The sequence below is a fragment of the Sarcophilus harrisii genome, chromosome 1 (genome assembly GCF_902635505.1).
Source record: "Sarcophilus harrisii chromosome 1, mSarHar1.11, whole genome shotgun sequence".
In the NCBI taxonomy this organism is placed as follows: domain Eukaryota; kingdom Metazoa; phylum Chordata; class Mammalia; order Dasyuromorphia; family Dasyuridae; genus Sarcophilus; species Sarcophilus harrisii.
The window spans coordinates 446,112,771-446,122,187 of record NC_045426.1 but is presented as its reverse complement, the minus strand read 5'-3'; the positions used below and the strand labels follow the sequence as shown (position 1 = coordinate 446,122,187).

Sequence of the window (9,417 nt, the reverse complement as noted above, 5' to 3'; positions counted from 1 at the left end):
TTAATTTATTCTTCAGGTCTAAGCTCAATTCTTTCAGCTATAGTGCCTGTCCATGATTTATTTACTGATGGCCCATTTACCTCAATGGAATACCAATCTAACTGCTTGTCTAGGTGATAGACATTTTTTCCTCTAAGTGTTTTTTACTGTATGAATTGTTAGGTCTGTATTAGTATGGTATTTTTTTGAATGGTAATGTATTCTGCTGAGAAGATATTGTACTCTGGGGATTGAAGCAATCAGCACAATAGTATCCATATAAGGATATCTGAAAGATATCATCATCTATGAGAAATTATTTATTTGGAATCTATAATGGACATCTTTCATGTAAGAAGCAAATGCATTTTGTAAACATAATCTCAGAATTGTACTTAAGAGAACCTGGGTTCCACTGTAAACTTATAGAAGTCTCAAGAATACAAGAGCCTTATGGTTATTTGTGATAAAAAAAAAAAAAACTTGCCTTAATAGAGCAAAATAGAGCATTTAATGTTCTTCTATAAATAATGTCTTGCATTATATGTTCCTTTTCTCTATCAGGTTAAATGCTCTTTTCATAATTACAATAGATCTTTCATTCTCTGTATTTTTTCAGCTATTTGGGTGATTGTGAGGATATGGTCTGTTGTAAAACCATACATAAGTTTTGGAAAACTTAGCCTTTTCCTTCTCATATTTTATAGCTTTTGATGTACATACACATAACTTTCATAAAGACCTTAAAATAATAAGAAAGTACGCATATGGATTGGTGGTTATTGATTTTTCTTGATTTCCACCTTTTGGATACTAAACTGATCCTTTCCCTGGAGCCCCAGTCAGCTATAGCTTCTCTCTTTTCAGATATCTTAAAAATCAATGCTTAAAAATTATTTGGATTCCAAAATAAATATTTCCCATGTGTACTTCTTAAACCCAACGTCTTTTTGGGGTTTATAAACAAAATTTATATTCTCATCTTGTGTTGCCTTTGGCTGCCAAGTTTTTCCATTTAGTAATGAAATAAAATATTCACATGCTGGGGCAGTTTGGGGATTCTTTTGGCCTCTTTGTTATGGCAACTGTTTTTTATCAGTTAAACTTTTGTAGGAAATAGCTAATATCTCTGTTAATATCTTTTTTCCTTTATTAACTTCCCATTTTTCAGGATCAATAACTTATTTGATTAGATCAGGTTAGAGCTCTTTTAATTGCTTATGTTATCTTTTCATGCTTATCCTTTCTTCTGTTAAGATGTTGATTTTTGCTCTACATTTAGTATGACTACACAGAGACAGCTGACTTAGAAATGATTTCCACATTAATAATCATTTGTTTCCTAACTTTTATAACTTTTTTTTGGTGTGTGATAGATTACTGAGTGTATTATCAGCCTGACATTTTTTTCCAACTAAAGAATATCTTTATTGAAGAGTGTATATACACACACACACACACACACACACACACACACACACAGGATCCATCTTTATTTATATTTATGTAAATATAAATAAAGATGGATCCTTTATAAAAAGAGGGCATATTGTTTTTTATAAACAGCAGAGTGGAAGAGAAGTCATGGAGTTGAGTGTCTTCCCAGAAATCAGCATTTCTTGCATTACTGGCTGATTCTGTCTTTCCTGATCATTACTACACTTTTGTTACCCAGGGGTGGATGTCTTCTTCCTGTTCCAGATGCCTGCCACCCAGTTTGCTGATGACTTATGAGGACACAGAAGTTATAGAGATAGAATAATGTGCTAGACTTTCTTCTATAATTGTCAGGAATTTTAAGTCATCTTGATATCCTTCTGTTCCAAGTAATGAAGAAGTTTCTTAACTTTGAGGGATAAAAAAATAGAGTATCTTTTCCTAGAGTAAGATAAAAGTATCCACTATGTAGAATGAGATCAATAGCACACATTAGTGGAATAAATGGATTCTATTACACAAATCTATTTTTATTAGTATGGAATAGATGAATAGATTTCCACAGGTCAGAATAAAAAGCGTGGGATTCATTTTCTTGCTTTTGACTCCTCAGTTTATCTACCTTGACATGGCATCACTACTTCAGGCCTGTTTGATTCCCCCTTAACTCTATTTCCTTAGACCACTGAATTACACAGTTTCACTTAAGTCTACCAGTTGTCTATAATGGACATCTTTCATATAAGAGGCAAATGCATTTTGTAAACATAATCTCATAATTGTATTTAAGAGAACCTGGGTTCTATTGTAACCTTATAGAAGTCTTGAGAATACAAGAGCCTAGTGGTTATTAGTAAGTGATAAAGAAAATATGACCTTGTCCTCATGAACAGACCCAGTGATCAACAGTGCAAAAGTAAACAGGAAAAATTTTTCTTTGATTATTATCTAAGGCTGATCACAGCCTAACATTTTAAGCCCTTCACAATCTAGCTCCAGCACACCCTTGCAATCCTCCCCTTCATTCACTCTAATTCCGGCAAATTGACTCGATGGCCATTCCTTGAAGCTGGAATTCCTTCTCCTACCACTGTATCATAGATTGCCCCACATACCTATGATATAGTGTAATCTATACCGCTCCCCCAAATTCTTAGCTTTTTTCAGGGCTCAACTTAGGTGGCATTTCTTATAACAAGTTTTTACTAATCTACTAGTTATTATTGCTGTTACTTAAATTATTTTTAAACTGCCTTGTAGTACCTTAGGGTATGCCCCTTTCACACATGGGCCTGAAAAATAGCTACCTGGCTCCAAGACATTCTATGAATCCAAAAGAACGCAAATCTATACCTCCCAAGGGTCTACCAATGTGTTTACTTTTTTCTTTAGTCGAAAAAAGGACATACTTAGTTCACAGCAAAGTAATTTTATGAAAAAGCACAGTAAGAAAAGTCAAGTCAAGAAGTATTTATTGAGCACCTACACAATACTAAACGCTTGGGATACAAAGAAAGGCAAAAAAAAAAAAAAAAACAACAACAATGCCTGCTTTCAAGGAACTCAGTCTAATGGAGGAGACAACATGAAAAAAACTATGTACAAGTAAAATTTACACAGGATAAATTGGAGATAATCTCAATACATTTGTTCCATCAACCTAGGATAAACATTTGCATAAATGTACATCAGTAAGGAAAATGCATGTGCATAGAGATTATACATGAGAGGGCAACAGATAATGCATGACCACTGATGTCCCTTCAAACATCTGGCCTCCCAGTTTACCAATCTCTTTAATTCCCCATGACCTATACTTTCATTCCACTTGTCACACATAGGACAATCCTGTCCCTTTTCCCTGAGCAGAACACGAGAGATCTTTGAAAAGTCCCCTCTGTGGGGGGGGAGGGGATTCTATGCCTCTACTTGACATTCAAACCTGGGCTGCCCAAAGTTGCCCCTTCACTCACAATTGCACCTGTTATAGAGCAGCAGAGCTTCTCTAACAGGTCCCATCCCAGCCTGCTCCTCATTTTGGGCCTAATCTGCCAGGAACCTGTAAATGTCCTCCTTCCCTCCCCCTGCCCCAAACAAACATAATTTCAGCACTGTGGGGGAACAATCCCTTTTGCCTAGCTCTGGTTTCAGTTCTGCACTTGGTCCATGGCAGGAGAATGAACCTCTGACCTTGTCCTCATTTATTCCCAGGCAGTTATTAATCAACTCTATCAAGAACAGACCCAGTGATCAACTGTGCAAAAGTAAACAGGAAAAATTTTGCTTTGATTATCCTCTTTTCTTCCCTGTTGCTGATTCTTCCTTTATTCGGAGAGTCACACATAGTTCTTAAGTTACTCCCTGGCTTTAAAAAGAACCAGCTGTTTGCCATCCTTTCCCCCTGTATAGACCTCATGTCAAAATTGACCTTTTCTATGTTTCATTCTCCACATTCAGTTGCCTTGTGTTTTAACTAGTTTTGTAAGATAGTTTGACAAGTTTACAGGTATTATTATAATTGCCAATGATAATATATTAACTCTCCCTTTTCAAATAGTACATCTGCATTCTAGGAAACACAATGACAACTCTCTTGGTGAATATTCCAGATACGCTGGCAGGTCCAGGGGAACTATTTTTAAGTAGACACATCTTTTGATTGGCTTCAGCCAGATAAGAAGGGTTCTGTACAAGGAAATTCCTTTTGTTTCTACTCTGGTCATTATCAATATTCTGATTGCCTGAAAGAAAATAATACAAATACACTGCTGACCTGGCAAAAATATTTGTTTAGACAATTTACTCTTCTAAAATGAACATAACATTGCTGATATTCTATATTTCACTGACATTATGCTTGACTGAATATGAGAGCACGTATAGGAGATACCAAAGTCTTTTGAAGGAAATTATTCAATTTCATCATTAATATTAACAATCCTTTGAATTTCATTATATCATCCCACTTTAAAGATGAGGAAAATGACTTGGATTAACATGACAAGTCAATGGAAGTAACAAAAATAGCATCTTCTTGATTTAATTTAGTTTTCCATCTAATATTCCCTATAAACATTTGTTAAATAATTCCACTGTAGCTTTTGGACTTGTTAGAAAAGGCAAGCAAAGACTTAATAATCATCTCCCTTATATACCAGGTAAATACTCACTGATTTGAAGGTAAAGCAATCCAGAGTTGTATCAAATTAATCATTCAGAACCTCCTTGTAGCAAACCCACTTAGGTCTCTGCAGACCATATTCTTTTGGCACGGATAGCTCAGATTTTTATGTTAATGTTAATTAAAGAGAGCTGTCTGAAAGAGAACTATGGATGTCTTTAACCCATTTTTAAAAAGCAGGTCAAATTTTACATCTGATGAATAGCTTAAGATCGGGTACAAAATTATCAAGCATGTTTAACATGACATTCAATGAAAAGTATTTACAATGTAAAATTCTGGGATAAATCCATTCAGCCCCAGAATACTTCCCACTGTCTATTATTTCCAGGTTTGAGAAAATACATATATAAAGGGAAGAGAGAGCTGGATAGAATGACAGAAATATAGGGCAGAAGTTACTAGGTCTACCCTACCTCCTTCCAGTTTAATTAAAGATTTCCTTGCAGCTTAGCAAAGCTACAGTGTAATCTGCATGGTCTGGAACTTACCTGTCAAGAACATGACAGGAGTTGAAGGCAAATGGGAAACTTCCAGTTGAGTGGAGAGTATAGTTGAGCAATAAGTCCTGACAGACCTGACAATCCCTTTGGTGTGCCAGTTGGGCACGGTTGCACACCTAACAGAAGAACTGAAAATATGTTGATTAGCCCCAGGAATGTTGGCTGGGCAGTTTCACAAAAGAATGTTAACCTTTCTTTTGTGGAATAGACAGTATCAGCAGCAGATGGTAGCAGCAAATGGTCACAAGATCAATAAGTATTACACTGTCAAGGTGAAATAATACAACAGTGAACCATAGCTATAGTAGGAAGTGTGGGAAGTATCCCAGCTAAAATATACCCTTAGGAACATGAATTATCCAGGAATTGCTCCCTTTCTCACTAACAGAACTGGAATATATAGCCTCTTTGTGACTGAGGCATGTCTATATTATATTATATACTTGTTATTGTCTGAAAATCTTTTGCTATCTCATTTATGGTCCCTGGTCTGCTAGCAGATCATACACTGGAAGAGGACTTGACATAACTAGGACTACATAAAATACTCTGGTTTGAGTTAGTAAGGGGTCCTAGGGTGGTATGGGACCTGTGTTATTCTGCTTTCCAGCCTCTGTCTTTTAAAACTAGGAAATGGTTTGCTGAATTATTTTTGATATCTCTATGGGGGAAAGGGAAAGGGAGAGGGAGGAATTTTTTTTTTAAAGAAACACAAAAGATAAAGACAGCAAAAACAGGTTAGGGGCAGAGCTGGCTACACATGTCACTGATACATTACAAAAATTGATTCATTTTGCTTATCTCCAACATAGCCTTTTTGGGTGCATGGGCAGAGATGGGGTGAAGGTACACCAAAGGAATGAGTGGGAGAGGGCATCCTTTTTCCCTTGCAGAACCTTCTCCATCTGCTCCAGCAACTTCAATCATTAGTGCTTGCTTCTGCCCATAAGGTGCAGAATGGCTTCTCTAAAATCAAACTTCTAAAGCCAGGGCCAAGACTACATGACTCCCAGCAATTCCTGATTAGAGTTGCCCTCTATTTCTTATCCCCCTCTGTGGAACCAGCCCATGTCCCTGAGAAGGAGTGGGAGGGAGGAGGAATATGGTGTGTGTACAATGAGGGTGGGGGACAGGGGATGAAGGGTGGATGGGTTTCCCTACTCCTGTATCAGGATCATGGAGAGGCAAAGGAGAATCAAGTGAGGACTCACAGAACAATCCTTAGTGAAAGAGGGGTGAGGTAGAAGATGGGTAGATGCTGGCTCATAGGGGGAGGCTGGTAGAGGGAATGTTTGCCCTCACCTTGGCCTTTCCAGTGCAGATTGACAGACTCTCCTACACAACATAGGGGAAAGAGGTAGGGTACAGGGGCCCTTGGGCCAATGCAGCGCATAGAAACCCAAGGAAAATACAGGGCAAGGGAGTGCTCAGTTACTGCTTCCTTCCCAAAGACCAAGGCTTTAGGCAGCAGTATTGGCAGCGGCCCTCATAAACCAAGACATCACAACCCGGGGAACGCTGGCCCTGGTGCCAACTGTCAGGCCAACCAGGGCACAGGTGGTATGCCTCTAAGTCGCAGATGAGCTCTATCACTTCATCTACAGTGGTGAGTCGTAATGGATGGGCAGAATAGAGCTCATGTGTGGGTGGCACTGGGACATCCCGTACCACTACACGGAAGTACAAGCCTGGTTGGATATGGATGACTGCAGCAGCCACGGTGGACAAGATGGATCGCTGGATAAGGCAGAGGTCCGGTCCCCTTGTTGGCAGCACTTCCCAGTGGGCCGGCAGGGGCAGCTCATTCAGCTCCATTAGAAACTCCTGTAACACACTGTCCAGGGTTCCAAAGAGTCCCGCTGCCGTTGGGGAGGCCTTACCCAAACTATAGATTTCCATGATCACAGGGGTGCTCGCAACTTCCTCTTCTTCCAAGCCTTCCTCCTCTTTCACAGACTGCTGTGGCTGGTCCCCATTGGCTTCTTTGCTGGGCAAGTCCGGAAGGAAGCTAACAGGGGGTGACAAGGTAGCTTCAACAGCCTGGGACTCAAAGTTCTTTACCTCCTGCTTCAATTGAGGAGATGCACTGAATGCCTCAAGTGCTGGCGTCTCGTACTCCTTTGGGTGACTGTGGTCGGGGGTAGGGGGGGGCGAGCTCTCTGGCTTGGGATTGGGCCCCAACACCGGGATGCTCTCACCCCCTTGCAGGATGACCAGGTTGGCTTCCTCTTGCGGCTGCACAGAGTCAGTACTCAGCTCCTCCTTTAGCACAGGTAGCTGCTTCTTCTTAAGCCTCCTGCTGTGAGCCTCAGTTAGCAGCCTGTGGCTCTGGCGGCCCCGGGCCCTGGCCCAGCCTGGACGGAAGGGCCGGTTACCAAAAGTCCCCTTGCGAAGGCGGGGAAGCAGGCGCAGAGGCCGGTCCGTGGCCGAATCGTCCTCCTCTGCGGCCGGCAGCAGCCGCTTAACAGCAAAAGTTAAACACTGTCTCCAGCGACACTTTTGTCGCTTCTGGTTGCTGCCACCAAACTTGGGCTTGTCGAGGCAAAAGTCACACTCCCCACAGTCCAACAGCCGCAGGCAGGCTGCACATGCCCCGCATTTGCGGTTGCTGCGCGGGCGTCGGCAGTGGCCGTGGGCTATAACCACTGGGCTGACCACCTGCTCGGGGGGAGGGAGCGCGGCGCATCTCCGGCGTCGGCCGGGGCCCTTCCTCGAACCCGAGCCTTTGGGCTTCTTCTTCAAGCGCGTCTGGAGGCAGCGCCGGGCTAAACACCGCCAGCGGCGGACGAGGCCGGGCTTCCCCTCACGCGCACAAATCCAGCAGACCCCGCAGTCCTCCTGAGCCTGGCAACCCGAACAGAGGCCACAGCCCGAGCCCCGAGCCCCCGCCTCCAGAACCCGAGTCGTCGTCGAGGCACCTGGGGGGACAGCCGCAGCGGCGGGGGTAGAAACCGCGGGTATGTCGCCGGCGGAGGAAAGGGTTGTGGCCAAGGCGGGAGCGGCGGCGGCGGCAGCCGCCGCCGTGATGTCAGAGCTACCATCGGTCCCCCGGCCGGACGCGCCTTTCCCGGGGTCCTCCGGCTCCCCGGGGGGGGAGCTCCTCTGGCTTTCACAGCCCTGGGTCTGAAGCCACCGCTGCCGCCACCGGCGCCGCGGATGGCCATTGCGGTCACTCGCGGGAACCTCCGCTATGTCACTCCGGGGGGCGCTGGCGGGGTCACTCGGCGGGGCGCCGGCGGGCTCACTCCGGGGGACATCAGCCGGGTCACTCGGCGGAGTGTCGGCGGGATCGCCGTGGGCTGCGCCGCCAGGGTCGGCGTCAGGAGCACCAGTGGGGTCAGTACGAGGAGCCTCCGCGGGGTCGCGGGGCTCGGGAGCCTCGACGCCATCTGCCGTGATGAGCCCCGCCAGCGGCATTTGCGAATCGGGCTGCTCCAGAGGAGAAAGCGCTGTTTCCTTTCTGGGCCTTCCCGGTCCTCGTCGCGGCCTCTTTGTCTCGTTCTGAGGCGGTGCTGCCCGCGCTGGCGAGGGTTGCAGAATCCCGAGCTTGAAATGAAAGCCGCTGAGGTCCCAGCCCGGGCCCAGGTAACGGGCCAGCTCCACCTTGCTGCGAATGCGTTCGCCAGAAGGACTCAGATAATAGGTATCGGAGAGGCCGCAGGTGGCTCCCTTTTTTCGGAAGTTCTCCCGCCTCTTCCAACCCGGGCCTAAAGCAGGGCAATCGAACCAGTCCTCGGCCTTGGAGAAACGGCGCCTGGAGAGCGGGGAGCGCTTAGTCGCCTTAGGATCGTCTCGGCTGCCGGGCTTGGGGGCCATGCTGATCCGGGAGCAGTCTGGGCGGAATCCGCCCCACGGATCCTTCGAGGCTGGTGCCTCGGGCACAGGCCTGTTGGAGACCCCGTGCGTGCTGACCCCGGAACCGGAACCGGAAACGCAGCCCTGCCCCAGCACTGCCCTGCCTCAACTTGATCCCAGATCTGTGGGGGTAGGGGGAGGGAGAGGGAAAGGGAAGGGGATGGGAGGGGATGAGAGAGGGAGTGGAAAAGGACGGAGGGGGTAAGGGGAGGGAGTAGGAGAGGGAGTTACTGAGGTGGGAGGGGTGGGAGAGAGTGGAGAGGGAGGGAGGGGGTGAGAGAGGGACTTTTAAAGAACCCAGGGCTGGAAAAGATGGAAAGTGCACGCTCCCAAGTTTTACAGCCCCCCCTTCCCTCCTTGACAGGAATTATCTTACTGATATTTGTTTGAAAAAATACATTAAAAATAACCATGTAAACTGTAAACCATCATGTAACTGTGAGCTAGCATGTGAAGGCATTT

General features: G+C 44.9%; 1 protein-coding gene across 1 annotated transcript; it reads right to left on the bottom strand.

Annotated features, from left to right (window-relative positions):
- Positions 1-2,832: 2,832 nt before the first annotated feature.
- On the bottom strand, positions 2,833-9,124 carry LOC105749301 (methyl-CpG-binding domain protein 1-like). The gene has a single exon (XM_023495963.2). The coding sequence runs from the start codon at positions 8,914-8,916 to the stop codon at positions 6,532-6,534; it is 2,385 nt and encodes a 794-aa protein (XP_023351731.2). The 5' UTR covers positions 8,917-9,124; the 3' UTR covers positions 2,833-6,531.
- Positions 9,125-9,417: the final 293 nt, after the last annotated feature.

Bases quoted from the DNA above. Each gene is read 5' to 3' on its own strand.
- LOC105749301 (XM_023495963.2), bottom strand. From the start codon at position 8,916: ATGGCCCCCAAGCCCGGCAGCCGAGACGATCCTAAGGCGACTAAGCGC.